The sequence below is a fragment of the Pan troglodytes genome, chromosome 15 (assembly GCF_028858775.2).
Source record: "Pan troglodytes isolate AG18354 chromosome 15, NHGRI_mPanTro3-v2.0_pri, whole genome shotgun sequence".
Lineage (NCBI taxonomy): Eukaryota > Metazoa > Chordata > Mammalia > Primates > Hominidae > Pan > Pan troglodytes.
This window is the reverse complement of record NC_072413.2, coordinates 97,512,563-97,540,536: the sequence shown is the minus strand read 5'-3', so window position 1 is coordinate 97,540,536 and position 27,974 is coordinate 97,512,563. Positions and strand designations below refer to the sequence as shown.

At 59.8% G+C, this 27,974-nt stretch overlaps 2 protein-coding genes across 9 annotated transcripts in view; one reads left to right on the top strand and one right to left on the bottom strand.

Annotated features, from left to right (window-relative positions):
* CCDC85C (coiled-coil domain containing 85C) overlaps window positions 1-27,790 on the top strand; it is a 93,621-nt gene extending 65,831 nt beyond the window's left edge. The window contains exons 2-8 of one of the 6 annotated variants that reach the window (XM_016926711.4): window positions 3,315-3,388; window positions 11,134-11,172; window positions 17,158-17,265; window positions 18,569-18,655; window positions 22,640-22,735; window positions 23,543-23,641; window positions 24,494-24,685. In XM_016926711.4, coding sequence (XP_016782200.1) covers window positions 3,315-3,388; window positions 11,134-11,172; window positions 17,158-17,265; window positions 18,569-18,655; window positions 22,640-22,735; window positions 23,543-23,641; window positions 24,494-24,583 — 593 coding nt within the window. In that variant the 3' untranslated portion in view covers window positions 24,584-24,685. Of the gene's footprint in view, window positions 1-3,314; window positions 3,389-11,133; window positions 11,173-17,157; window positions 17,266-18,568; window positions 18,656-22,639; window positions 22,736-23,542; window positions 23,642-24,493 lie in introns of all 6 variants that reach the window. The other 5 variants (XM_016926712.4, XM_016926713.4, XM_016926714.4 and 2 more) reach the window with 5 other exon arrangements.
* LOC129137007 (uncharacterized) lies at window positions 328-4,228 on the bottom strand. 3 transcript variants are annotated; one of them, XM_063793135.1, is made up of 6 exons: window positions 3,004-3,340; window positions 2,738-2,907; window positions 1,880-1,964; window positions 1,320-1,467; window positions 1,188-1,229; window positions 328-1,100 (listed from the first exon to the last, which is right to left on the bottom strand). In XM_063793135.1, exons 2-6 carry the CDS (start codon window positions 2,761-2,763, stop codon window positions 751-753), a joined length of 651 nt encoding a protein of 216 aa, XP_063649205.1. In that variant the 5' UTR covers window positions 2,764-2,907; window positions 3,004-3,340; the 3' UTR covers window positions 328-750. The 3 variants fall into 3 exon arrangements, with proteins under 3 accessions (XP_063649205.1, XP_054522269.1, XP_063649204.1); XM_054666294.2 differs by having other exon boundaries at window positions 2,738-4,228; XM_063793134.1 differs by having other exon boundaries at window positions 330-1,100; window positions 1,188-1,467; window positions 2,738-4,228.
* Window positions 27,791-27,974: the final 184 nt, after the last annotated feature.

Sequence of the window (27,974 nt, the reverse complement as noted above, 5' to 3'; positions counted from 1 at the left end):
CCCGCCTCCCAGGTTCAAGTGATTCTCCTGCCTCAGCCTCCTGAGTAGCTGGGATTACAGGTGCCTGCCATCACGCCCAGCTAATTTTGTATTTTTAGTAGAGATGGGGGTTTCACCATGTTGGTCAGGCTGGTCTTGAACTCCTGACCTCAGGTGATCCACCTGCCTCGGCCTCCCAAATTGCTGGGATTGCAGGCATGTGCCACCGTGCCCAGCCTAGAATTAATTCTTTAGGATAGATTCCATTGGAATTACTGGATGGTCTAAAATATTTTTTAAGAGTGTTATATTGTTATTTTGAAATTTAAAAGAAAAACCCAACGAAGCCTGGTGGTCTGCAGTGTATTTTATTCTGCATAGCTGCCTGGGGTTTGGGGTAAACCTCAACAGATGGGTCTGTCAGGGGCAGCCCCTTGGTCTGGGGCCATGGGTGTGTGGCCGCCCATCTGTGCCTACAGGTGGCCCAATGTGGGGGATGGTGGCCTGTGGGTTCTGAGGTGAGGTGCTGGCTATGGGCAGGCGGGGCATTGCTGGCGACCTGTGGGATGGCCTGTCTGCATCCCTTCTCCTGATGCCACCTGCCAGCCTGATCACTGTCTTTAACCCTTACTGGGAGGTGGGTGTGAAACCCCAGTTGTATCTGAGGGGGCGGACTGCTCAGACAGGAGAAGGGGCACCCAGCGAAGGTGCTGAGGCTGACGGGGCAGCTGTGGACTTGGGTTCCAGCCCATCCCTCCTCTGATTGTGGGCTCATGGAGAGGGAAGTGCTGGGAGCTCCTCGCTCACCCTGTGGGAACCAGCAGGGGGAGGCGGGTGGGCTGAAAGTGCACCCACCTCCTGAATGGTCCTGTGGCAGCGAAGGGCAGAGAACAAGTTAGTGCCCATCTTGGGCTGTTGGTCACACACAGTGGCTGGGTCCTCCCCCTGGCTCAGGGCCATCCCTGGGAGCACTGTCCCATGGGGGTGCTGTGGTGAGCAGGGGCCCTGTGGCCGTGCCGAGGATTGCGCTGCGGAGAGCCTTCGGGAGAGTGGTGTGACTGGGAATGGCGTCTTCTTTCTGAGTCTCTGCCAGCTTCTCTCCAAGGCTGGGGCTGTCAGCTCTGCCCAGGGTGGCCAGAAACACTGGGTCCTAAAGACTGACCTGTGGGGTGGGCCTGGGTAGTGGGGAGAGGGGCTGGAAGGCTCACCTGCTGGTGGTGGGGACACTTTGTTCCTTGTGGCCTCTGCACCTGGAAAATGAGGATGGTAGCTGCTTGTCCTTTGCAAGGCATCAGATGCAGGGGGTACCACGTGTTCCACATGGGACAGTGGGTACCCACCACCCGACTCCACCCAGAGGGAGACCCCACACATGGGTCCATAGTCATTGGTGCGTTCTTGTCCTAGCTCTGTCAGAGTGAGGGAGCCGGAAGGGTCTCTGGAGTTTACTTGGTCACTGCTTCCCAGCTGGTGTTCCAGGGAGCCCTCCTGTTAGTAGGGTACAGGACATGAAGGTTTGGGGAGCCTAGGCTGCACCCTACCTCCCCATGCTCAGAGGGACCCAGCACACCCTGAATGCTGAGGCCTCTTCCCATCACACCGCTTTGCTTGGGTGGGCATGGGAACTGCTTGTCGGGGTTGATAGAGTAATGAGTAAACTGAGGCCAGGGAGGGAGGGATCAGGGCTGGTGAGGTGTGAGGCTCTGAGGTCACCCTGAGGGCAGGGGTGGTCTGCCTGGCAGGGCGGGGAGGCTGGGCCTGGATGGGGAGCTGCCCTTCTCTCCTCTCTAGAAGGCCCCACATTCCTGGGAGGTGACTGGGCTGGAGGAGGAGGGGAGGCTGGTTTGCGCTCTTCCCCAGAGTGAGTGCGGCCGGGCCGGGCTCCAGTACCTGCTCCTACCTGTGGCTGGGCCAGTGGCTCTGCTGGGCCCTGGGCCTGGTCCAGGGCTGAATAGGGGGCTCCCAAGCGTCCTTTTATTGGTGTGCTGGGGGCAGACAGATGCTTCATTGGTCCCGTGGTTGGCATGGTGGTCCTGGCTTGTCCCCAGCAGCACCCAAGCCCTGTCCCCCCAGGCATGTTAACAGCCTGTGGAGTCCATCCCCAGCCCTGAGGTGGTGATGGGGACTAGACAGCTGGCCGTGTGTGGTCAAAGGGGCTGATGTCTCTGCTTCTGCAATCGAGGGTCAGCGGCATGAATCTGGGAAGACCCTGCGTCCTGTTGTCGGGTGGGCCGGTGGGTGGACAGCTGTCAGGGTGGATGGGGTCTGGGCTGGCATCTGGGCCAGGTGATCTCTGCGAGAGATGTTAATAACCCATCCCTTACCAGGTGGCTTCGTGGCTCACAGGGGTACTTGGGACAGCCTTGCTTCCTCCTTGCCTCCTCCTTCCAAACCTGCTGTTGCTGGGTGGTCCCCCGGCCTGTGTTCTGGGTCCGGTTCCCGCCTCTCCTCCCTTCCCCCAGCCCTCTGCCCTGAGGGTTTGCCCTGGGCATCCTGGCAGCTGAGCCGACTCCCAGCCTGGGGGGAGGCAGGACCAGGGGTATGGGATGGCTGGACGTGGGGGTGGGGATGGGATTTTTTCGTGTTTTCCTGATGTGACTGGAAAGCAGGGTCAGTGTGGTGAGGGTGGGTGAATTTCACCCTGCACCAGTGGTCTGCATAGATAGGGCTCCCTTGGCCTGAGGTCAGAAACTGGGGACACATGACCAGGGGGTTCCACGGGGTTCCCGACTGTCATATGGGGAAGGTGGCTGCTCACCTGCGGCATATGCTGTGGGCACACATCGCTTGTGAGAAGTTCCTGGGTGATCAGGTGAAGTGGACTGGAAGGATCCCAGATGCTGACTTGGCAAGTTCAGAAGTCTATTTCCCCACTGTGTTGAGGAGGGGGCTCCCCGGACCCCGACCCTGGGGTGGGCTGTGCCCTGGCTGTGTTTGTGAGAGCTCCGTTTGAGCCTGCAGCATCTTGGAAGCTGAAGGAATTGCTCCAGGGCAGGCTGGCGAGGCCACCCCCACACCCCCCACCTTTCTACAGGTCCTGAAGGTCCTGAGAAGGGCTCAGAGGCCCACAGCGAGGGCAGCAGCGGGTCCTACAAGGCTGGCCTCTGTGTGTCGTGCCTTGGTGTCAGGTGCTCTATGGCCGCAAGCCTTTGGCCACAGGCCGTGCTGTTTCCACAGGGCGGGCGAGGGCACGGAGGGGCTGGGGTCTCACCGGGCTGTGGGGTGGGACTCCTCAGACCCAAACCTTCCATGCCGGGTCTGGGGCCAGTCGGGGTTGCGCAATGGGGACGGAGTCTGCTGGAGGCTAATGTCCCCTTCCTCTTGTGTCCTTCCAGATCCCTCATCCACCTACATCAGGCAACTGGAGAGCAAAGTGAGGCTGCTGGAGGGTGACAAGCTCCTCGCACAGGTAGGCCGGCTTCGGGTGGCGCTGCCTTGAGGACCGCGACCCAGCACCCACCCCTCCAGCTCACCCAGGGCACCCTTCCCCTTGGGACCTAGGCTGTCCCCCCACCTGCTCCCACTGCCACCTGTCACCTCCTGGAAAGTGGGGTCAGGGACCTAACCCTGGCTCCCACGCCTCTGGGCTTCCCTCTGCCCAACCTTCCATGCTGACTGCCCAGTATGCGAGCTCCTCAGGGCTGGCCCAGGGCCTGAGAGGATGGACAACACCCAGTTGATGAAGAAATGGGCTGCTTCACTCCTCTGGCAGATGGGCAGATCCAGGCAGGAGATGGGGCAGACTCACACAGAAGCCTCCCCGCCTCTGCCATGCTGGACTCACTGGCCGGTACCTCCCTGGGCTGGGTTCCCCTCCTCCCTCCTGGGCCCGACCTCACCCACAGACAGATGAGGCTGCTACCCCTGTGCAGAGCTGGGCAGCAGGGGCACGGCATGGGAGGGGTTGGCTGTAGGGGGGAGGTGGGGTTGGGTGAGGGGCTGTGCCTCTTGAGTGTGGCTGGAGCTTGGAGGGGACGTGTGACTGCCAGGACAAGGGCTTTCCCTGCTGCAGGTGGGGCAGGCGTGGGGGCTGCCGAGAGGAGGCTATGGGCAGTCACGCTTGGGTGTTGGGGGCCAGCTGGCTTGGCGACCCCTCAAGCCACTCGCTCCCCCAAGCCTCCGAGCCCTCGTGCGCATCCCTGGCTTCATCCCAGTCCCCCTTTCCCTGCTTTTCCCACTGCGCCGTGAGCGGTCAGCCTGGGATACCCAAAGCATCTCTCTGGGAACCAACCGCAGGGATGGCTCAGCTGCCTGGCCCTGTTGCTAGGTGACCAGCCAGGCTTGGTGCCGACTGCCCAGCTCAGGAATTCCACGGCACCCTCTCTGCCCACTGGGCGGCTGCTGGGAGGCTCACGGCCCCAGCAGGGAGCACAGCTCCCACTGAGGTCATCCTCACGTCTCACCCCTTTGTGGGCTGTGGGGAAGGTTCCCAGGGCCTGGTGGGACTTAGCAGAGTACATGTTCCTCATTTGGCCTCTTGTGAACTCTCCTCCACACCCCGCCCCCCACTCCCCACCACCATACAGGCGCAAGTGCATAGCCAAGCTCTGAATGGCAAGGCTGGCTTTTGTAATTTCATGCCTTGCTGTCAGGTGCCCTATGGTGAAGGGCTTTGGCCACAGGCCGTGCTGGCTTCCCAGGGCTGGTGAGGGCAGGAGGGGCTGGGGTCTCACCTGTCTGTGGAGTGGGGCTCCCTAGACGCCAGCCTTCCATTGCAGACCTGGCGGGGCCATTGTGGTTGCTAAGGAGGGTGTGTGGGAGCTGTAGGCAGAAGTGACACCAGGAGAAGGTCATGGCTTAGGGACCTTTGCTTTGGAGAAGGTCCCCATGCAGTGTGTAGGAGAGGCAGTCCTGCCTCTGGGTGGTGGCAGGGGCTACTGCTCTGCAGAACAAGGGCCAGGACCATGCTCTGGTGGCTGAAGCTCGGGCCCCCGGGTCAGTGACCTCACGCGTCTGCCCTGATCTGGAGTTTCTTTGTCTCATTGTTCCTGTGGAGAAGTGGGTTGGAAGCTCCAGCTCTGAATTTGGGATGCTGTTTGCAGTGTTCTTTCTTTCTTTCTTTTTTTGAGATGGAATTTTGCTCTTGTTGCCCAGGCTGGAGTACAATGGCGTGATCTCAGCTCACCACAACCTCTGTCTCCCGGGTTCAAGCAATTCTCCTGCCTCAGCCTCCTGAGTAGCTGGGACTACAGGCATGAGCCACCACGCCTGGCTAGTTTTGTATTTTTAGTAGAGACAGGGTTTCACCATGTTGGTCAGGCTGGTCTCGAACTCCCGACCTCAGGTGATCCTCTCACATCAGCCTCCCAAAGTGCTGGGATTACAGGTGTGAGCCACCACGCCCGGCCCTGCAGTGTTATTTCTATGAGAAATGTGTTCCGCGGTCCAACCAGAGAGCAGCTCATGGTCCTGTTTCCACAAGGACAGGAGTGTCCCTGACCCCTTGGCCCCTGCAGCCCACAGTGTCCCACTGGAAAAATACACCCCAGTTCCTGACCACGGACTTGCAGAAAACCTGCGCCCAAGCGGGCTGTGGAGGAGCAGCCCTTCTTCCTGCCTTCCTTCCTGGGGTGCCCCCCGGTCTCACAGGGGGCCCTCCACCATAACCTGTGTCCACCTGCCCTGCACCCACCTGTGCACAGGTGGAGGTAGATGGGAGCTTCAGCCTTGAGCCTCAAGGATGGACGGGCTGGCTCTGCCCAGGGACCTCTTCCTCCCCAGGCCTGCTCCCACCAGCTCCCTGGGGGTAGCAGCAGGGCTCTGTTCACATCCTCATCCGTGGGCCAGGTCTGCAGGGCACCGACATCAGATCCTGATGGCTGGGGAGCTGCTGACCCCTTGCCTGGACACAGGCTTGCTGGCTGCAGGCAGTTGGACTGGAATTTAGGGACAGAAACCCACTGTTGCCTGCTTGTTGTTACATACAACCAGGGCGCGGAATTCAGAGATCATCCAGTGCAGAAAGGGTTCAAAGTATTTTGTTTCTTTAGCAGAAATTTGCTTTCTCACCAAATGATGCCCAGTCAAACCATGCTGCTGGAGTGGTCGCTGAAGGAGCTTGTATCTCTGTGTGGTGTGGCAGGAGGGCACCCAGGGCCCATCCCTAGCTGCTTTCTCAGCATGGACTCTGCAGCAGGCAGAGGTCTTGCCCTGGGGCTCCCAGCAAGTGTTGTCAGGGCCATACCCCGTACCCTGAAAGGAGGCAGCCGTATGCTGCTGGGGCCTTGGCCCCAGTGCCCTGTCCCCATGCTGCATGGAGGCCCCTGAACCTCATAACAAAGGCTCCAGGAGCTGGTGGCATCCCCAGAGCCCATGGCATCAGCAGAACCAGAGGAGCCACGGCTGGGTGTGGTGGCTCACACCTGTAACCCCAGCACTTTGGGAGGCTGAGGTGGGCGGATCACTTGAGGTCAGGAATTTGAGATCAGCCTGGGCAACACAGCAAAACCTCGTCTCTACTAAAAATACAAAAATTAGCCTTGCAGGGTGGCACGTGCCTGTAATCCCAGCTACTTGGGAGGCTGAGGTAGGAGAATTGCTCGAACCTGGGAGGCGGAGGTTGCAGTGAGCCGAGATTGCCCCACTGCACTCCAACCTGGGAAACAGAGTGAGACTCCACCTCAAAAAAAAAAAAAAAAAAAAGAAGAAGAACCAGAGGAGCTGGGATCATGGGTGGGGTTCCTGCTGGCCATGGAGGAAGGCACTGCTGTTCTGAGCCATGCAGGAGAGAGAGAGACAGAGAGACGGGGTGAGGGAGGGGCCCCTGGCTCTCGGCAGCAGTGGGTCCCAAGCCTGCCTTTGGATTCCTGGGGCAGCTTCAGTGGCACCAGCTTTTTGGGGATCCTTGAGCCACTTTCTCTCCCAGACCTGTGTTTGCTCATCTGAGAAGTGGGCACTCATTCACTCAGTGTGTAACTGACCACCTACTATGTATGTGGCCCTGGGGATGCAGGGCTGGCAGGCCAGTCTCACCCTTGTTCCTGCCTGACCACCACCTTGCCCAGCCTGCAGGACCCACATGCACAGAGAGGCCCCTGGAGGATAGGGGAGGTGAAGAGAGCTCATGGCAGGGCACTGCCTGTGAGGAAAGTGGTGGCCCCATTCTCAGGGAGGCGCCAGGAAGATGGGGTTTACTTAGTCTCCATCCTCCTGGCCTCCTGTCTGCAGCCCTCCCTGACTACCCACAGGTGGCCTGGTGCTTGCCCTGAGCTCTCTCAGTCCCTGGGCTGCCCACCTTTGCTGATAGGGTGTCATGACCCACCCTTGTGGATCCTGGCCCCCACCCCTGTGGGACTGTCATCTTCTCCAGGACAGGGCTGCAGGGTCTGAGTGGCCACATTGGTGTCTCCAGTGCTCAGCATGGTTGAACTGGGTGGATGTGTCTTGGGGAGCCTGTGGCTGATCCCTGTCCAGTCTCCACGGCCAAGAGGGGAGGCTGTTCTTGCTCAGAATAAGGAAGGCCCACTTAACCAAGGGAGGGCTTCAGCAGGTAGTGAGGGTACCATCTTTGGAGATAATCAAGAGGTGGCTGGGTGACTATGTTTGGGAATCTTGAAGAAAGAGTTCGCAGCCTTGAATGAGATGCTGTCCTAAGCCTCATGGACTCTGGCTCGTGAGATTCTGTGATTCTGGCATTTAAATCTTGTCAGGGAAATCAAGTTGTACAGAAACCCCCACCTCTGCGCAAAGCAGGGACTCTTCCTGTTGGTGAAAAGCAGGAGAGAGGAATGCTCTTCTCTGGAATAGCATAAGGTGACGTGGCTTTGGGGTTTGGGTGGGAGGGTAGGGAGCCTCCCTGGATTCCTACTCTCCGCGGTCCCACCCCCCCAACCCATGGCCTCTATTTAACTCCAAAATAGGTTTAATTAAAAATGTGCCAGCATGTTCACAGACTCAATTACTGTATTGCTGTTCGTATTTTCTTTCTCATGTTGGCTTTAAAATTTCATCAACACAGCTGCTTCCTCCACGATGATTCATCTCAAGACTCCGTGCGCGTTCTTATTTTTCCTGTGGATTCTCTGTGCCCAGCCGGGCTGGGCTGGGGGCGGCTGTAATTGACGCTGGGGCCTCTCGTTAACTCCCCTGCTGGGCTGATAAATGAAGACTCCATTGTGCGCCAAAAAAGCCAGCTTTACAAAAGAGCAGGGAGCTCTCCTGATATTCTCTCTCCCTAGACCAGAGGGCCAGCTTGGGGAGCGAGGCTGGGGTCTGGGCTGGTGACTGAAGGGCCCCCAGCCCGCCCTCCTCCTCTTCCCTCTTCCCCCACGCTGTGCCCACCTCTCCCCTGGCCTGCCACGTACCAAAGGGCTGCTGAAAGAGACCCAGAATTCACACTAGGCACAGATGGGGAAACTGAGGTCTGGATGAAGGTGGATTTCCTGACATGGATGTTGTATTCGTCTGGTAGGGCTGCCATAACAGAGTTGCACAGACTGGGGGACTTAAACCACAGAAATGTATTTCCTTACAGTCCTGGAGGTTGGGAGTCTGAGATCAAGGCATCAGCAGGTCTGGCTCCTTCTGAGGCCTCTCTCCTCAGCTTGTAGACAGGCTCTTCTCCCTGTAAACTCCAATAGCCCCCACCCCAGCGCTCACCTGCTGTGTGGCTTCAGGTGAAATCCTCTCTCTCCCAGAGCCTCAGTGTCCTCACCTGGGAGGTGATGCCCAGCGCAGTGTGATGTGGCCCCTGGGAAGCACCCCAGGCAGTCCCAAGGGCCTGGGATCTTTCGAGGTCTGGCTGACCATGTGCCCTCTGCTGTCCCTTGGGCCTGGCCCATCCCCAAGGAACCGCTGCTCTTTGTCCTTTGAGTTCTGAGCCCTTCAAGGGGCGGGGAAGAGGGGATCGATCTGCCGCTGTCTGAATCCATGGCCAACGCTTCAGTTCTGTGTCCCGAGGAGGATGGGCTGTCCTGAGCCCGGGTTCCTCCGGAGATGCTGGCGTCGCGGTGGTCCACGTGGGCATCTCTGTTGGTCAGCGTTTCCATGCCTTGGTAGCAGGCTCCAAGCCCTTCCCTGCCCTGCGTGTTTGGCATCTTGGGTTGGCCGCCATACCGTATCACCTCTGTCATAGGCAGTGTAGTCTCTGGGTCTCTGGAGGACTTTAAACGCTTCCTTAGTTGAACCTCAGAGTCAGTTTGGCCTCTCCCTTGCCCAGGGAGGAAACCCCCTCTTTCCAGCCTTCCAGCCAGTGAACAGATGGTCAGTCTCGCAATGTGGGCAGAATGGAGACAGGAAATTCCACCTCCGTGCCCTAGCACCAGCAGTGTAAGGAGTGTCCACCGTGAGCCAGATGCTGGGGGAGAGTCACCAGGGCTGACAGGCCAAGTGCAGGATGCCAGTGCCAGAGGGCCTGGTTCAAGTCTTACTGGTGCCACCTGCCAGCAGAGTGGCACTGAACAGGTCGTTTAACCTCTCTGCACCTCAGTTTCCCCCTCTGCAAAATGGGGACACTAATGGTGTCTGACACATACATTGTTCAGAGGATGAAAAGGCAAATTGTGGAAAGGACTGGGAGTCGGGCGGTTGGCGGTAAGGGTGGCGGGTTAACCACCGTGATCTTTCCTGTCCATTGTGGGCCAGCCATAGCCTCCGCCAGCCTCCGCCTGATGCCAGTTTATGTGCAAACAAACAGAGGCCCGGAAAGTTGAGGAGCTGCTCTGGCTTACTCAGCCAAGGTAGGATTTGGTTTTGCAAATCCGCACCCCTCAGCTGGGCGCAGTGGCTCATGCCTGTAATCCCGGCACTTTGGGAGGCCAAGGCTGGCAGATCACCTGAGATCAGAAGTTCAAGACCAGCCTGGCCAACATGGTGAAACCTTGTCTCTACTAAAAAATACAAAAATTAGCTGGGCATGGTGGCCGGCACCTGTAATCCCAGCTGCTTGGGAGGCTGAGGCAGGAGAATTGCTTGAAACCTGGAGGCAGAGGTTGCAGCGAGCCGAGATTGCAGCACTGCACTCCAGCCTGGGTGACAGAGTGAAACTTCATCTCAAAAACAAAATAAAACAAAACAAAAAAACAAAAGAAACAAAACACACACACACACACAAAACTGCACACCTCAAAGCTCCCACAGGCCTGTCCCTCACTTACCTCACTGGAACAAGTAATGGGCCTGCAGAGGGACCTGGGAAGGGAGGGATGGTCTGCGTGGTGGACAAGACTGGTCTGTGTGTTACCCTGAATGGCACATACACGTGAGTTTGAAAAATGGGATTTCGGGTGTGAAATGACATGGGGACCAAGGGAGGAGCAGTGCCAGCCATGGGTAAGTGACATCAGCCACACATGGCTGCACCTTCATCTCTACCGCCTGATCTGAGTGCAGATTGGGAATATGTCTCTGGACCCCCAGCTGAAGCGGCAGCCCCCTTGTTCTTTTTTTATTTTCCTTTTTTTTCCCTATCAACTTTTGTTTTAAGTTCCTGGGTACATGTGCAGGACATGCAGGTTTGTTACATGAGTACACGTGTGCCGTGGTGGTTTGCTGCACAGATCAGCCCATGGCCTAGGTAATAAGCCCAGCATGCATTAGCTCTTCTTCCTGATGCTCTCCCTCCCCCTGTCCCCCTAACACGCCCCAGTGTGTGTTGTTCCCCCCTACAAATGAGTTCTCTCAAAATTAAAGAAGAAAAAGAAAGTAAATCCAGTTGGTATGACTGTGTAGCTCTTGTGGGCGACCTTGCAGGTCATCTTCGCCTTGAGGCTAGAACAGGGGGCCAGATAGGGCGTGCATCCCCCACCTGGCCTCTCTGAGCTGCTGGGATCTTGGGGTGCCTGTAGGCCGGGGCACCCCATCCCAGGGCTTCTCAAAGGTTTGCTTTTCCCTGGGAGGGTAGCAGGGCACTTGGGGTGGCTCCACCCTGGTGTGAGTTTTGGGGTGGGCTATGGGGGGTGGTGGGTGCTCCTAGGGACCCAGTGCCGGGCACATGGCAGGTCTTCAGTGAGTCCTTGTGAATCTGGAGTTTCTGAAGACGTGGAGCTCCTGGAGTCGCCTTGGCGAGCCCCAACCCTGGCCTTCGGTGTGGGAAAACCACTCCGGCTCAGCTGAGGTCCTGGTGGCTTTGGGCTAATAGATGTCCAGGGAAGGCACTGGGCAGAGTGATGGGCATGGTTGGCATTTACTGGGTGACACTGTTCTCCTTCCTTCTAGCTGCCCCGCCCCTATGGCCGCCCGAGAAGCTGGCTTCAGGTAGAGCTGCCTGGTGGGAGGCGTGTTTGCAGTGGTGTTTGTGGGGGTCGGGAGGCTGCTTTGTGTGCTGTGCGCTGCTGTGTGCTCTGTCCCCCACTCCCCAGCACCCTCCCGTTCTTTCCTGGGAGCACTTCCTTCCCAGGCTGCGCTGGCCCTACCTTTAGAGTCTCCTTGGGATCTGCCCTCTCCTCGAGCTGGCATTACTGGCGAAACTTCCAGTTTTGCAAAATAATAGCAAGACAGTGATGCAGCGACCGCCCCCGAGGGCTCTCCGTGGTGTGAGCCCCTTCTCACGCACCTTGCCCAGGTGCCCGGGGTCCTCCCGCCTCTGCAGGGTGGCAGGGCTGGTGCGAATCCCCACTTTGAAGCGAGACACCTGCTTGGAGGGAGAAGAGGCTTGCAAGTCTGCATGAGTTAGTGGAGACGAGGCCGGGGCCCACATGCCCACCCAGCTGTGGCTCCCGGTGGGAAGCTGCCTGGGTCCTTGAGGGAGGTCTCCAGGGCTGCTGAGCTGGGTGGGCACTGGGCTGAGGGTTCTGCGTGGGTTGCACAGTTCTGAGGGTCAGCATGAGTCAACATGCCAGGCACCCTGGGCTGCAGCCAGATCCCTGCTGGACAGGGCCTGGGACTGGGGAGCTGCTGGGTGAACTCGGCTCCCACCTGTGCCCAGCCTCGAGACCCGTGGAGCCAGGCCCTTTAGGCACTGGCCACTCTCCTGCCAGCTCTCAGGCCTCCACATGGTTTCATTTTTGTCCCCTTCTCCCCGTCCTGAGACTGCCTGCCCCAGAATACCTGCCCCGCATTACCCCTCCGGGGGTCTTCAACCCCGTGCCCGAGCCGACACTAAAAAGTGTCTGTAGACACTGCAAGTTGTCCTCTGGGGGCATCACCCCCATTTGAGAACCATTGACCAACTGTGTGCCAGACCTGGGCTTGGGCTGGGAGGTGAACCACACCTGTCCAGCCATGCAGACAGACGATAAACCAACAACGTCATTACGCAGTGCCAAGTCTCCCTCCCCTTCCAGAGCAGCCCACAGGCATGACTGACGGACGTGTGGACACAAACCTCCTGCGTGCCCTCGTGGGAACAACTCTGGTGTGGTTCCCGTGGGGTCAAGTTGAGGCCTGTCTTCTGTGGAGGCCTCTGTGCTACGCTGCACAGCCCTGACCCCTGCCCTGTCCTGCGTCCTCCCTGCTTTCTCTGCACTCTCCCTCTGAGGATCTCCGAGACGGATGACAGCTGAATCTTGGTGGGCTTTAGTTTGGAGCAGGACAGTGGAGCCCAGGCTAGTCTGTGGCCCCAGCTGCCCCTGGAGCTGCTGGGGCCCCTGGTGGGAGAATGGTCTCCCCAAGTCACGCATTCGAGCCTCTGCTTCCAGGTGGGTCCCCCAGCCCAGCCAGCTGAGGGTGCGCTGTCTTCCAGCACTTCCTGGGTGGAGGTGTCAGCCTGACAGGCCGCTGAGGCCCTGGGTTTATTACTCGGCACCCAGACCATTGATTACGCATCACTGACCAACCCTGGGAGCTCCCACAGTGCTTCCTCTTCCTGGAGGGAGGTCGCCAGGTCTTGGGGACGGGGTGTTCCCTGGGCCCTGGCCTTGCCCCCACTTCCTCTTCCTGGAGGGAGGTCGCCAGGTCTTGGGGACGGGGTGGTCACTGGGCCGTGGCCTTGCCCCCTGGGTCTCACCTCTCGCCTCCGTAGCCCCTGGGATGATGGCTCATCTGTGGGAGTGGGATTGGCAGGAAATGTGAACTGGAAGGAGCTCTCTCCAGCTCCCTGTCCTCCAACCTGGCCCCCATCCCAGCCTGGGGACTGCACAGTGACCACGGGGACCTGGAGACCCTCTCAGCACACGCTCAGGGCAGAGGCATTGTTAGTGCCTGCAGGAGCTGCACGGGGCCTGGGCTCATGTGGCTTTTTCCTGCCCAGGTTCCCATTGCTCTGAGGGTGGATGTAGGCCCCTCTCTGCAGACGGCACCTTCAAGCTCTTCAGCTGCGGTGAAACTGGCCTCTTGTGACAGATACCCTGGAGCCCCCACAGGCCAGAAACAGGAGGGCACCTGACCCAGGAGAGTCTGGGCTGGGGGAGGCCTGTGTTGGGGTCCTCTCCCTGAGCCCCACAGTGTCTCCTAAGTCAGACACAGTCATTGGCATGACCTAAATTTGGGAGGGGGAGAGGGATGTGGCTGCGTTGCTGTCCACTGTGGTCCTGGACCCTGGCCACACCTGGCTGTCCGGCTGAGCCGAGCTGTGCTGTGCCACACGGTGCCAAGGGCCCATGCTCACCTGTCAGGCAGGCATCCTGGAGGGTGCTGAGGAGGGAGGAGCCTCGCAGGTCCCCACCCATCCCTGCGCCGAGCACTGAGACACCGGTCCAGAGTCGCGCCAGGTGGCCCTTCCACGGGGACTCCTTCCCAGGGCATTCCGTATGAATCAGCCTGGGGCTCCCAGTCTGGTGGTCCAAGTGGTCACTTGTGGGCAGGCTGCCCAGGTGGGGACACAGGGCACCCCCTCTTCAGTGCCTGCCTCCACTCGCACCCCCAGCCCTCACTCCCCTTTAGTTGCTGCCTCCCTGATGGGGCACAGCGTGGTGCCTGGCACACAGGAGGCGCTCTGTTTGTGCCTCTCGGACACATAACCGATGCAGCACATTTGAGGGCCCAAAAGCTCTCTGGGAGCAGGAAGCAGGGTGACAGCAGCTCCCCTGAGCACAGCCCAGAAAGGCGCTTCCTGCCCGCAGCCACCCCACCCATCCTTCCCAAACAAGCAGCCTCAGGTGGGCAGGCTGGGGCGGGTGGGCTCTGTCTCCATGTCTTACCCTCTTTCTGTTCAGCACCCCCTCTGACAATGCTCCCTAGGGGTCACCCCAGGGTGGCCCCACATAGGCCCCCTGCAGCTTTGCAGGCAGGCATTCCCTGCAGGACGGGGTTCCCCTCTGGGGAGAAGGCTGGGCCGCACTGCAGAGGCCCAGAAAGGGCTGGGGAACAACTGGAGTTCACCCAGCGAGTCCTCGCTGGGCCCCGAGTCGGGCAGTGTTGCAGTGAAGGCCCTGGATACAGGCTGGGGGTGTCCTGAACTCCGGTCCTCAGTGGAAAAGGAGGCCCTGCAACCTCCTGGGTCTCTTCCTCCCTAGTCCAGGACACTCATGCTGCCCTCTGGAGGCTCTAGAAGTGAGTAATGCGGATTGGGCCTGGCCAGGGTGGAAGGGGCCACGCTGAGTGTTTGGCAGGGCTGGCCCCACCCTGTTAAGGATTCGGGAAATCTTGTTTGAGCTCTGAGCTGGCAGCTCTGTGTGTAAGATCCCTTCTCCCTGGGTCCTGAGGGAGCCACCCGAGGAAGACTGGGCAGGCGGGTGTTTCTGGGGAGCGGCAGTGGACCCCCTGCCTCTGCCTGAGGAAGGGCCAGCACCTTCCTTAGCTGGAGCTCTTCTCTGTGTGCAGAACAAGCCCAGCAGGTGATTTCAGCTCCTGCTTTCCCTCCTCGGGGAAATCCTAGGGAATCTCATTCTGCAAAGGCAGCGACCTGTCTCATAGCAGGATTTTTAATTTGGATTTAAGTGCAATAATGGTTACTCATTTGATGCGCCATTAGTCACATTGCCCCTTAATGAGAGATTGTGCGTTTTTCCTGCCTGGCTTTGTGGCTTGCTAATAAAGTTCTATGGACATGCAAATGTTTATAGAGGCTCACCGAAGGCAAGGGTGGGAATTGCGTGCAGCTAATTAAAAACCTCCCTCACGCTCACGCACACACATCTCCTCCCAGGGAAATTATCTGGGGGAGGGGAGGGGACGGCAGCACAAACCTCCGTTTTCGGTAACAGCACGTGGGAGCCCATTTGGTCGAGGGCCAGAGAGGATGTGGAGGAAGGGACGCTGGAGTCCAAACAGAAGCTGAGCAGGGCAGGGCAGGGCAGGGCCGGCTGAAGGGGAGGGCAGCTGTTCCAATCCCAGGTGTACCCTTCCTGGCTGTGTGGCCCAGTAGTCAGACTGTGTGTATGTGCACGCACGCATTCAGAGTGTGTGCTGGCTTAGAATGCATTCTCCATTGGAGAAGATTTTGTAACTCTCTTACTGTTGCAGAGTTCTGGCCAAGAAAATCAGGTGGTTTGGAATTTTCACCCTTAAGTGGAGCTAGGGGTACATCTCTCAGGAGAGGTGACCCAGGGAGGCATGGGTGGCTCTGATGGGGTGGGGGGAGGGGTGTCACTCATTGTTGGGGGAGGGTGAGTGAGTGCTGGGCCTAGGGGTGGGGGCTGTAGCCTCTTCCTCTTTTTGGTACCTGGTGGATGGGGAGGGGGCTTTCCTTGATCTGACCTCCACCTGCGGGCCGTGAGTGCCTCTAGTTAACCTAGGCAGGGTCAGCCAGGGTTAATGCCGTGGTCAGGGCATGGCAGTCCCATTTGATGGTTCAGGGCTGTGCCCAAGGCCCCCGTGCTGAGACCCCTTTGTGATGCTCGCCAGGGTTATCTAAAACCCATCACACTTTGGGGGCCCTGCAGGAAGGTTGGTTCCCACTTCTCTGTCTCTCCTTTATGTCCCTCCCTGACCTTGGACCACACCCAGGTCCTCCCTGAGGCCCAGGAAGCAGCTCCCAGCCTCCAGTGCCCAGCTGCCCTGGCTGACCGGCGTCTGGTGGGCGTGGGCTATTTAATGAGGGGAGTCAGTGCCGGATCCCTGCTTTCCTGTCTTGGCTCCGTGGCCTCCGTGGGAGCTGGTAATAGAGCATCCACTTGCCTCCTCACCCCCGCAGGACACGGCTGTTTGCTGGCCCTTGAGCCAAGCTCTTGAGACCTCCCAGCCCCAGTGGGGGGCCTGGCCAGGGCTCTGATGGGGCTGGGAGAACACAAGAGCTGGACCTCAGTGAGGCTGGGGCTTCTGAGAAGTGCGGGGCCAGGTCCAGCTTTTGAGGGAGGCAAGCAGGGTGTGTGTGGGATCTTTCACAGCCAGGCTGAGGGGCTGGTGAGTGGAACTGGGACCCCAGACATGGCTGCAGCCTGTCCTGCCTTCCTTGCCCCTGCCCCAGCCCAGCCCCAGCCTGGGCCTCCCCTGCCCCTGCAGTTTGTTTGGGTAACTCAACAGCCTGCTGATTTATGGGACATTCCGCAGTGTTTTATCTGCCCAGCCGCTCTCTCAGTTCCTTTGAAGTAGAAAAGGGTGTTTTGGCCAGAAACACCCAAAACCCTTTAGTGATGCAGAAAGAAAAGAAAGGCCGGGCCTTCTGCTGGGCCGGGCCAGGGGAGGGGCACTGTGGGACTGACCCGAGAAGTTTATGGGACCTGTGGATTCATTCTGGCTCCTGGTCCCAGCCCCAGCTCCAAATTCTGGGGGTCGGTGGTGTTTGCTTTGCTCTTAAGCAAAGGGTCTAAGGCCAAGCCTTCCTCCCTCCCTCCTGTGTGCAGGAGTTAGTTACGACCCCACAGCTTGCACGAGTTCTTAGGGATTCAGAGGCAGCACCCAGGACCTGCTTTAGGAGCTCCCTGCCCATCCGATGGGGGAGGCAGCCTGGGCGGAGCATCCCTAGAGAGCCCCGAACCCGAACCCGTGGGAGGTGGGAGGCCTCGCCTGTGGATGTGGCCCCATCTGCTGCCGATGGCTGGCCCAGGCCCTGTGAGTGGTGCCGTCTGTGCAGGGACCCAAGGGCAGGAAGTTGGAGCGGAGGAGCCAGGGTGAGTCACGGGGTGGGAGAGACACTCTCTCCTCACTCGCTTTCCTTCATTCATTCATTCTGTTTATTCAGCCATCCAACAAATGTTTACAAAGCCCACGTTGGAGAGTGGATCGCTGACATTTGAGCTGGGGAGAGTGAAGATCGATTGATCCCGGCTCGGGGGACGGATAAGTCGTGTGGAGGGGAGGGTGGAGGGGTCCTCCGGGGCCGTGCCTTTGAGCAGCCCCTGCTGCCGTGAGGAGCCATGCCCAGGGCCCTTGTCCTCCTCAGCCTGGCCCTCCGTCTAACCCCTCTCCTTCTCTCCCCTGCAGCAGGCAGGCTCCGGAGAGTTCCGCACGCTGCGGAAAGGCTTCTCGCCCTACCACTCGGAGTCCCAGCTTGCGTCCCTGCCGCCCTCCTACCAGGACTCCCTGCAGAACGTGAGTGTGCACCCCAAAAAAGCCCACCTGTTCCGGATGAGGGGCTGAGGCTCAGGCAGGCCAGTGACCTGCCCGGAGGGGCACAAGGATCTGGGTGCCTGAGTTCAGCCCCAGCCCTAGGCCCTGTGTCCATGTCCCGTCCAGTGTGGCAGTTAGAGGCGGAGCCCCAGGTGGGTTGACACTGCTGGAGGTGCGGGGCAGTCTCCAGAGGCCGCGTGCGCAGGGCTGCCCGTGCCTAGCCGCTGTCCCTCTGAGCGGCTCGTTAGCCTGTGCCACTCCTTGGCCATGGTGAGGAGAGGGTACCCGGCCAGCCCTGGAGCTTGGGGTTCAGGTTTGTGGATTCTGCACTGAAATGACCAGCCTGATGCCTCCAGGGGTATCCTCTGCCCCTACCTGGCTGACCTGGCCTGGAGGGAATGGGGTGGGCAGCTTGGAGCCAGCTCCCGGGAAGTGGAACCTAGCTCAGGACTGTGCCCTGTAGATAGATATGATGGCAGTGGGGAGCCACAGGAGTCCAGGCCCACTTGCCCTCCTGGGACTGGGGGCCTTGCCTTGTGGGACTTCACGCCTCCGGGAGCCTTGGCGGGTGCGTGGCGGATGCTTAGGAAGCACCGGCTGTCCTCGTTGCGGCACCTGCAGAGCCGTGTATGGAGGTGCTTCTTGGGCAGCACGTGTGCTTGTAGCAGCTGTGCCCCTTCCTGCTCTCTCCCCTGCACCCCTTGCCCACAAGGCTGACCCCAGGCCCCCGCTGCAGAGCTTGCTGGGCCTCAGTGCTGGCTGCTGGCTCTGCGATTTCTCTTTTGCTGCCCTTCCACCTTCTCCAGGAATGCAGCTGTAGAGCCTGTGCAGGCAGCAAAGCCCGCCAATGGCCGATATTCCAAGCATTTATCCGGAGTCCCGTGGCTGAACGAGGCTCTAACTGTTTCATGGTGGAGGGCTCTGAAAAGCCAAGGGATGCCCTCACGGGGCTGGCTCCTTAGTCTTCATGCCCCGTGCCTCTCATTCATTCAGATCGTGGGAGGGAGTAATAGCAGCTAGCAGTTACTCAGTGCTATGTCCTGAAGTCTTCCGCGTGGCCTGCAGGTTGGGAAGTGCTGTGCAAGCACAGCTCTCACATGTACCAGGCCCACCAGATGCTGTCTCCCTGCAGGCCTCTGGAGAGCACACCCCAGGCATGGGCCGAGCCTCAAGGCCTGAGAGTGCGGATAAAATGCTGTCAGAGTTTGGGAATGTTCAGGAAGGCTTCCTGGAGGAGGCAGCCTTGGGAAAGGGTTTGTTCCTCTTGCCTCCTTTTTTCCTCTAGACTGCTCTGTGCATGAGGGGGTGTCCCCTACTTTGGAGAGGAGGAAGTGAGGCCCACAGGGGTGCGGTGGATGGCCAGGGCCCCATGGTGAGTGCATCCTGGTGCCTGTGTGTGCCTAGAGGTCAGGGGCCAGCGTGGGGGCTGTGCAGGGGTCGCTCCTCCATGAGGCCAGGAGGCCGGGTGATAAACTGAGGTTCAGGGGCCATGATCAGGGCTGGTCGGCCCTGGAGTGGGATGAACTGAGGTGCAGGGGCCGTGACTGGGGCTGGTCGGCAGGCAGGCCCCCAGGAGTGGGATGAACTGAGGTGCAGGGGCCGTGATCGGGGCTGGTCGGCGGGCAGGCCCCCAGGAGTGGGATGAACTGAGGTGCAGGGGCCGTGATCGGGGCTGGTCGGCGGGCAGGCCCCCAGGAGTGGGATGAACTGAGGTTCAGGGGCCGTGATCGGGGCTGGTCGGCGGGCAGGCCCCCAGGAGTGGGATGAACTGAGGTTCAGGGGCCGTGATCGGGGCTGGTCGGCGGGCAGGCCCCCAGGAGTGGGATGAACTGAGGTGCAGGGGCCGTGATCGGGGCTGGTCGGCGGGCAGGCCCCCAGGAGTGGGATGAACTGAGGTGCAGGGGCCGTGATCGGGGCTGGTCGGCGGGCAGGCCCCCAGGAGTGGGATGAACTGAGGTGCAGGGGCTGTAATCGGGGCTGGTCGGTGGGCAGGCCCCCAGGAGTGGGATGAACTGAGGTGCAGGGGCCGTGATCGGGGCTGGTCGGCGGGCAGGCCCCCAGGAGTGGGTGTTGAGGGGTCAAGGTGTCTCGTGGGAGGGGCCGATGAAGCCTGGAGAAGTGGCTGCTGTGGAAGGGCCAGGGCCAGAGGCCCAGGGGCTGGACCTCGTGGAGTGTTCACAGGGCACCGGGCCCTTGCTGGGGCCTGGAGAGCCCATGTCTGGCACTTGGACCCCCGGGGAGAGTGAGGGGGTTATCCGGAGAGGGCCGTCTCCGGGCTCAGACACTGCCTGGGACACAGGCCCTTCCAGACCCAGGCAAGTCTCCTTTAAGGCTACCTGTGGGTCATGGGCACATTGAGGGCATGCTGGAGAGTCCCTGGGTAAAGCAGGTGACTCTCTGGGGTGGACACCCCCTCCCTGCCCACTGCTGCCCATACCCTCCATCCACTGGCTGTCAGGGCAGGTGCCCAGGCTGGTCCCCAGTGGAGGGTGGGAGGTGGTTTATACCCATCAGCCTCCTAAGGGAGGACACTCAGAGTTGTGCCGTCATCACAGTAGAACATTTTCGTCACCCCAGAAAGACACCCTGTACCCATCGGCCGTCACTCCCGTCCCCCTTCCTCCCAGCCACCAGCAACCACTGACTGGTTGGTGCTTTCTGTTTCCACGGATTTGCCAATTCTGGATATTTCGTATAAATGGAATCACATGACGTGTGGCCTTTTGTGTCAGGCTTCTTTCACTCCAAATCTTGTTCTCAGGGTCCAGCCACAGGTACCCTGTATTGGTCTTCATTGCTTTTCATGGCTGAATACTATTCCATTGTGTGGGTGGAACACATGATTCCTTCATTTGTTGCTGCACATTTGGATCGTTTCCATGTTTGGGCTCACATGAATGGTGTTGCTCTGAGCGTTTGGCGACAGGTATTTTGTGGATGTCTATTTTCAGTTCTCTCTGGTATCCTCACTTTGGGCACCAGCTCAGGAGTCCCACGGACTTGGGTTCGGCGCCCAGCCCCATTGTTTACAAGCTGTTTGGTCTTGGGCAAGCCATTCTCTTAGCCTCACTCTCTTTGTCTGTAAAGTGGGCATGTAGGCCAGGCTCAGTGGCTCACGCCTATAATCCCATCACTTTGGGAGGCCAAGACAGGAGGATTGCTTGAGTCCAGGAGTTCAAGACCAGCCTGGGCAACATGATGAAACCCCATCTCTACCAAAAAAAAAAAAAAAAAGCTGGGCATGGTGGTGTGCACCTGTAGTTCCAACTACGCTGGAAGCTGGGGTGGGAGGATTGCTTGAGCCTGGGAGGTCAAGGCTGCAGTGAGCTGAGATGGTGCCACTGTACTTCAGCCTGGGCGACAGAGTGAGATCCTCTCACTCAAAAAAAAAAAAAAAAAAAAAAAAAGGCATGTATGAACATGTAAAAAGATAGTGTCTGCTGGGAGCAGTGTGGCAAGGACTCAGTGGGCCCATCTGCCCTAAGTGGGTACCTAGTCAGTGGGAGGTGTGTGTGGCCCGAGGGGGCTGAGTTCTAGTGCAGTTGGGGGCCCCTGCACCCCGGGAATGCCCTGGAGGTAACACTAGGGCTTTGTCTAGTCCTGGTGTCACTTTCAGGATCCCGGGCCATGCCCTCGCTGGCACCCACCACTGCCCAGTGAGGCGGGCAGGAGAGGGGCGGCTTGCACAGCCCACCCCCACGCTCCTGGCTTCCCTCCTGCCTGTGCTGCAGAAATCCCAGCCCCCTAGAGCCGGGGGCTGTAAGAGGACAGGCAGCCCAGGGGCCTGGTGCAGATGGGGACATGAGGCCAGAGGTGCCAGGGGCCAGCTGGCACATGGCCTGTGTTCTGCAGCGGAAGGTGCAGGAAGGTGTAGGTGCCCAGGTCTCCCAGGGCCGTATGTGTGCGACTGGCGCCCCCTGCTGTCCGGCGCGGGGAGTGCCGCCTTCTGCGTCAGGCCAGGGCGCCCCCTTGCGTTACCCCAGGGGGAATCCCCAGCGTCCCTGTTGGGTTCCCTACACTACAGAGACCCAACAGCCTGGGCTGGAGTTAGGGGCCTGCACACACCCTGGGGCAGAGGACCCTTTCTATTGTCCAGACGAGGAAACCGAGGCTCAGCGTGGGTTGGGCCGCACCTCAATGACGCTTTCCTAGACCCCAGGGCTCGGGGGGCCTCCGGAGGTAGCAGCTCCCAGGCCCCCTAGCCTCAGGGGTGGGGCCTGCTCTCCATGTGGAGGCAGGAGCCGGTCAACGTGCAAGGCTCTGGTAGCAGGTCCAGGCCAGGGCGGGCAGGGAGGGCACCAGGGGTTGGCTGCCAGGCCTGCAGGGGGTTCCGGGTCCTGAGGGTCGCAGAGCCCAGCCCTGCAGTGTTAGGTGGCCCCATGATGCAGGCCTGGGTGGGTGGGATTCCAGCCCAGCTCCCTGAGCTTGCCAGGCCGTTGGGAGGCGTCATCAGGGCCCCATTTACAGAGAGGGCGGCAGACTCAGCTTCCATGGTTGGCCCAAGGATTGCCAAAGGTGGGAGCCCCGAAGATGTCCTGGAAACCCCGCTTCCAGGGCCCACAGGGCACCGCTGGGTGTTTTCTGTCTGACTCTGGGCACTTGTAAATTCCTCCCAAGCCTCTCCCAGCATCTTGTGACCTGCTGGTTTCTGTTGGGCCCCTGTGGTCCCCACTGCAGCCTGAGGCAGAAGCCCTGCACCTGGCTTCCCAGCCACATGGACCCTTCCAGGCAGGAAGCTGGGGGTGGGACTGCCTGCCCCTGGCTAGACACGCAGCTTCTGACAGAGGCTGGGTCCCCTCCCCAAGGCCTGATGTGGGAGCTGGGCACCTGGCAGCCAATTCATCCCGCAGGGCTGGGAGGTGGCGGCTGGGTGGCAGGCCCCAGGGAGTGCTCAGGGCGAAGCCGGCCTCGCCCACCGGTGGCTCCAGGGTGGGCAGGGGAAGGGAGTTTGGAGTCAGGTGCCAGGGTTGAGTCCAGACCTTCCTGGTCTTGCTGTGATCTGGGTCTCTTGCCCTCCCTAGGCTGAACTTACTTTCCTTGCAAAACAGACGCTAGGTCTTATCTGTGGGGTGTCGTAGGGGAGCTTGAGAGGTGTGGGTGGGCCCTGGACTGCCCGTCTTGCCTCTGTGCTATCAGGGACCATTTCATCTGCAGAAGACCTGGTGGGCGGGACTGGCCAGACTGGCTGTGGGCTCCTTGGGTCTCCATCCTCACACCTGCCTCCTCTGCCTCACCCCGGTCCCCTTTTCCTCCTGCCTGGGCCCTGGCCCCTCAGAATGGGGGCCTTGTCTGAGCCACCGGTCATTCCTGTGGGAGCCAGCCAGGGTGAGCTGAGATGTGTGATTGCCTTCCCCAGGGCCCGGCCTGCCCCGCACCTGAGCTGCCCTCGCCCCCCTCTGCTGGCTACAGCCCTGCAGGACAGAAGCCCGAGGCTGTCGTGCATGCCATGAAGGTGAGGGCCACTACCCGCTCCCTCAGAAGTCCTCAGATGCTGGGTGCACTGTGAGACTGTGGGACCTTTGCACCTAGGGGTATCCAAGTGGCAGGGGTGGGAGGTTTCATCTGTGTGTGGGTGGCTGGGTGACCATGGCTGCCTGGAGCACTGTGAGGCAGAACTCAGAGGTGGCGGTCATAAGTGTGTCACCTGTCTGCCATCCCTGAGCTACTGCACCTAACAAGACTGAGGCCTGGGGTCGGGGAGGGCAGGCACCCCACTAAGGCCAGAGAGATAGGGGCAGGAGTGGGGCTAGAACTAACCTCAGGTCTGCCAGGCCCAGCCTCTGCAGGTGCAGACTGGTGAGTCCGATGGGCTCCGGTTCCTCCAGGCTGTGCACACCTGAGCACAGTCCCCACTCCCATGCCCCCCTGCCTCCTACGTACGTGCCCCATGACATCCCACATGCATGCACGGCCACGGCCACGCCTACTCACACCCCCTCCACGTGGCGAATGCCCACTCATCTCCAGCGGGCCCTGGGTTGGAGCGAGTCCACCTGTCTGAGGGTCTTCCTTGCCCAGCCGGTCTACTTCCTCCCAGGTGGCCCAGCCATGAGCTGCTTCCCTTGTAGGGCATCCAGTGTCAGCAGGGTGAGATGACAACCTGCCCCTCAGTTTTTTCCACGCTTGTCCCCAGGGGCCCAGCGGCTCAGGGTCCTCAGCTTTGGTTTGCAGCAGGGGAGGCTGAGGATCAGGGGCCAGGTGACTTGCCCGAGGTCTGCCGGTGGCCTCTGCCCCTGACCCCAAGACCCGTCCCCTTCAGGTCCTGGAGGTACACGAGAATCTGGACCGGCAGCTCCAGGACAGCTGTGAGGAGGACCTGAGTGAGAAGGAGAAGGCCATCGTTCGCGAGATGTGCAACGTGAGGCTTCCAGGGGTGGGGGGCAGAGGCTTGGCACTGGGAGTGCAACCAGGGCCACCCAGCATGGCCATACCCTTCCCCATGTGGGACTCCATTTCTCAAATGCTCAGTGAAGGCTGGGTGACCTTGGATGGCTGGGGGGAGGCCTCAGAGGTGCTAGGAGCCCCGGCCCGTTGTCATCTCGCTGCCCCCTGCCCTTCCCAGAGGGCCCCTGGTGTCTGCAGATCCGCCCTCCCCAGGAGTGCCGTGCCTGGGGTTCTGGATAGAGCTTGAGCCCCCCACCCCCCCGGGACTGGTTTGTTCACCCCAGGTGTTCCCTGGGTGCTGGCCCCCGGGCCTCTCAGCTTGCTGGTGCCCCCTGTGGCTGCTGGTTGGGCAGATGGTGCTCAGAGCAGGAGGTCCAGGTGGAACCCTCCAGCCCACCAGGCTGGGGCTGCCCAGGAGAGCCCCGTGCCCGACCCAGCTGAGCACCATCGGCGGTCTCCTTGGGGGTGCTTGCAGGAGCCATCGGGGAAGGAGTTTCATAGGGTCTGAACCCAGGGCTTAAAGGGGGGGCGAGAGGCTCTGAACTGTGCAGCCCCTCCCCCGCATCACCTAGTGGGGCCTGTGGACCCCACTGGACAGCTGCAAGGCTGAGCCACACCCCAGCAGTGACCTGCTCAGGCCCGATAGTTAGCGTGGCATGCAAAGACCTGGTGTGGGTGTCTCTGGGCCTGCAGTGGCCTCCGTGTCCCTCCTGGCCCCATGGCTCTGAGGACGTGGGTGATTCTGCCGTGATGAGGCGGCGGATGTGCACAGGCGGCAGGTGGACGCGGGTGAGTCCCACCACTCACATCTCTCTCCTCTCCACAGGTGGTCTGGAGAAAGCTGGGAGATGCAGCCAGCTCCAAGCCCTCCATACGGCAGCACCTGTCTGGGAACCAGTTCAAGGGGCCTTTGTAGGGCCACTCTTCTGTGGACGTGGACTGGCCCTGCTGGGGGTCCCCAGGGGGAGTTTCAGGCCCCAGACCCGGGCAGGACCTCCAGCCCAGCCCCTGTCTTCTTCCTCTGTGGTGAACTGTACATAGGACGCTGCCCGCCCTGGCCCAGCTGCCATGGGTCCGATGCACTGGCCCAAGCCGCCATCTCCCGCCTCATACACCAGCAACCTGGGAAGACGAGACGCCGCGACCGTTCCTGCAGCAGAGCGGCCCGGACGCCTCATTCCCTCTCTGGGCCCTGGGCTCCATGAGCAAGAGGCTGCAGGCTGCTTCTGAGATCCAGCCTGGGAACTGTCCGGGCTCCTGTGTCCTGCCTGGGATGGAGGGGCCACTCATCAAACCCTCTACTCCCCGGCTGCCACCCACACTGGACAGAGACCACCACTACCTGGGTCTTGATGCAGGTGGCACCACTTCTTGCCCACATGCCGTGGCCTGGCCCCAGGCCCCCCAAGCACTGGGTCCCCGGCATGTGGACAAGGCCACTCACCACATCTGTGGCTGGCTGGAGGCTGCCCTGGGCCCTTCCTGTGACCCTCAGCCTTGGAGGTCAGGGTGCCCTCACACCTGGGGATCTGTGCTCAGCCACCCAATGCCCGCTGCTCCTTGCTTTTGGAGGTCATCCCCCTTCCCCCCAGTCTCTGCAATGTCCCCCTGCCACCCTGTCCAGGCTATGCCCTTCTTGGGCTCCTCCTGCCCCATGCCTGAGGCACGTCCCTTTTCGTGGTTTACATGACAGGCCAGTAACAGGAAGGGCCTGGGGAGAGTTTCTGGGCTGAGCCACATGTGATTTTCCTGATGGGCAGCACTGGGCCACAGCTGGGGCTCTGGTTGGCTGTGACCTCCCCCAGGGCCTGGCTGCATCTTGGGTCCCTGTGGACAGAGCTGTCTGGGCTGCAGATGAGAGTTCTGTTCTTTTTGGGAAGGAGCGTGTCTGGCCAGGTTCTGCCTTTAGTTTGTGGTGTGACCTTTAGCAGTTCACTCAGCCTGACGGCTCTTGGTGGAAACAGGTCTCTGAGGTTCCTTTTCGGCCATGCTTATGGCTCCAGGTCATCCAGCGCCACAGGGCAGGGGTCCTCACTGAGGAGGCATGAGCCAACAGCCGACGGCTGAGGGCGGGCCGGGTGGAGCTGAGTTCTGCTGCCTTGCAGTCGCTGCGGGTGGAGAGTTGCCTCCCCACTCGGAGCCCGTGTCCTCAGTAGTAAAATGGGCAGCATAAGGCCCTCCTCACAGGATTCTGGCATCAAGTGAGATCTTCAGTGTAAATGACCATGTATAAACTGTAAAGTGCAATAGAAAATTGTGTGTGTGAGGAAAGTAAGGCCTAGAGGGGGTGATGTGTGGCACATGACAGGGGAGATCCCACAGCTGCAGCGCGGGGACAGGCCGCTTCCCCACATCCGCTCATGCCACTGTAAGCAGCCCTAGCTCGAGTCCAGGACCTCACCAGGTCCCCATCAGACTCCTGTGCTCTTCCAGGGGCTGCTCAGAGCCCCACCTGAAGAGCCCAGAGAGGCTGTCTTCCTACCCAGCAGGTCTCATGCAGGCCCAAGGCTGGGGATGCAGGCAAGAGGGGGGAGATGGCCGCCCTGTCCCTCTCCCTAGCTGGCGGCTCTATTCTGAGCAGTTCTTGCTGCCCGTTTGCTCTCAGGGGAAAGGCTCACGCCCCCCATCTTAGCCCCAGGGGGGTAAGTGGGTGCTGGTGATGGGATGGTGTGGCGCTCCTGCCGTGGGTGTTGCCAGGAGGCTCTTTGGGAAGGAGTGTCGCCCAGTCAGGTGGTGCGCTCCCGGTCACTAGGGGTGTACACGTGAAGTTGGGTGAACACCTGCTGCTCATGGTACTCAGTGATTCTTGCCCGAGTGGGCAGCTGAGCAGAGGCCCCTCTGGGTCTTGCAGTCCAAAGAACCGCAGAGTAGCCCAAGGGGTGTGGGTCCATTTTGAGTGGCAGCCAAGTCTGGGAGCCCGTGTGCATCATGTTTGGGTCAGGTTGGCTTGGCCACCACTGAAATAAGCAATAAGTACGGGCTCCTGGTACCTGCGGATCTCCTGCAAACAGGCCCAGAGAACAGCCTTGAAGCCACCTTTCCCCTCAAGGGGACTGACCCTGTCTTTAATGCTGCAGTGGCATCCAGGGATCAGTGGAACATTGCTTTGAGAACCCTCCTGCTGTTACGGAGGCAGCACAAAGCTGGTGACCCCTGAGCCAACACGGCACTGGGATGGCTTTCTAGGACGGAACCCTGTCGGCGACAGTCACATCTCAAACTAATAGCTGATTTTAAAAGCCAGCAGCAGCGACGCCATGTACCTGAGTACAGGTGGCAGTTGCAGAGCCGTGGGCTGTAGAGGGTCAGATGGGGCTTCCCACAGGGGAAATCTGGGCGTGCTGTAGCTCAGGGTGACTCCCAGCTCTGTCACTAGCAGGGCGACCCCTTCCTTCTGGAGCCTTAGCTCTGAAAGCCCCCAGTGGGGGTGCCCTTTCAGATGCCCCCTTTCCATTTCAAAGGCTCTGACTCTTGATCTTGAAGTCGGACGCGGCACTGGCACTCGGCTTCAGTTTCCACTGTGACAGATGGAGGTCTCCTTTCGCCCCAGCCCAGGCGGCCAAGCCCATCCTGGCCTCAGAACATGCTGAGCACATTTTGTAGGGTGGCACCTTTTTATCCAAGTTACTAGCTACACATCAGTGTTTAAAGAGAAAAAAGTGACCTTTCATTTTTTTTTTCTTGAAACTTGAGGAAACAAGATACATACTACTGATTTTTTTTTTTCTTAAAACTAAATGCATGACTGCAGAGCGGTAGAGGTGTATATTTTTCATACTGTGGGGCAAAGTATTTGTGCTGCTTTTTGGAGATGGACTGGAACGTCTGGTTTCTGTCCCCGGGCCCGGCAGCTACGTCTATTTTCTGTAGAAGGTGCCACAGTGAGACCCGGAGCCACCCCTTCCTGCCCTGGCGCCGTTTAGAGCTGGGAGCCCGTGGACTCCCGGCCTGTTTCTACCTTCTATTCAACCACTCTGACGTGGGGAGACAAGAAGAAATAGAACTTTTTGATAGTGTGGTAAAAACATTGATTTGAACTATTTTAGTAAAAGGAGTAACAAACAAGATTGTGATAGTGTCTACTTTGAGCTAGATAAATAAAGGCCTCTTTGTGAGCCTCCTGGCTGGGTGCTCAGTGCTTGTTTCTGTCGTGGGTGGCAGGGTCAGCAGGCAGAGACAGGGCCAAGGCCCCTCAAGCACCGCAGATGGGGGCTCAGTCGGGGGCCCCTTCCACAGACAGAGCCGTGGCCCCTCAAGGTGGACAGTGAGGCCGCTGCTCCTCCAGCTGCCTCTGTCTCATCACAGGC

What these genes read in the sequence shown, in the direction of transcription:
- LOC129137007 (XM_063793134.1), bottom strand. Translation starts at nt 2,763, where the DNA reads ATGTGTGCCCACAGCATATGCCGCAG. An exon ending in GCCCACAGCATATGCCGCAG is followed by an intron (nt 1,965 to 2,737) that starts GTGAGCAGCCAC and finishes GTCTGCCCCCAG; the next exon opens with CACACCAATAAAAGGACGCT. An exon ending in AGTGTCCCCACCACCAGCAG is followed by an intron (nt 1,101 to 1,187) that starts GTGAGCCTTCCA and finishes CACCCTGGGCAG; the next exon opens with AGCTGACAGCCCCAGCCTTG.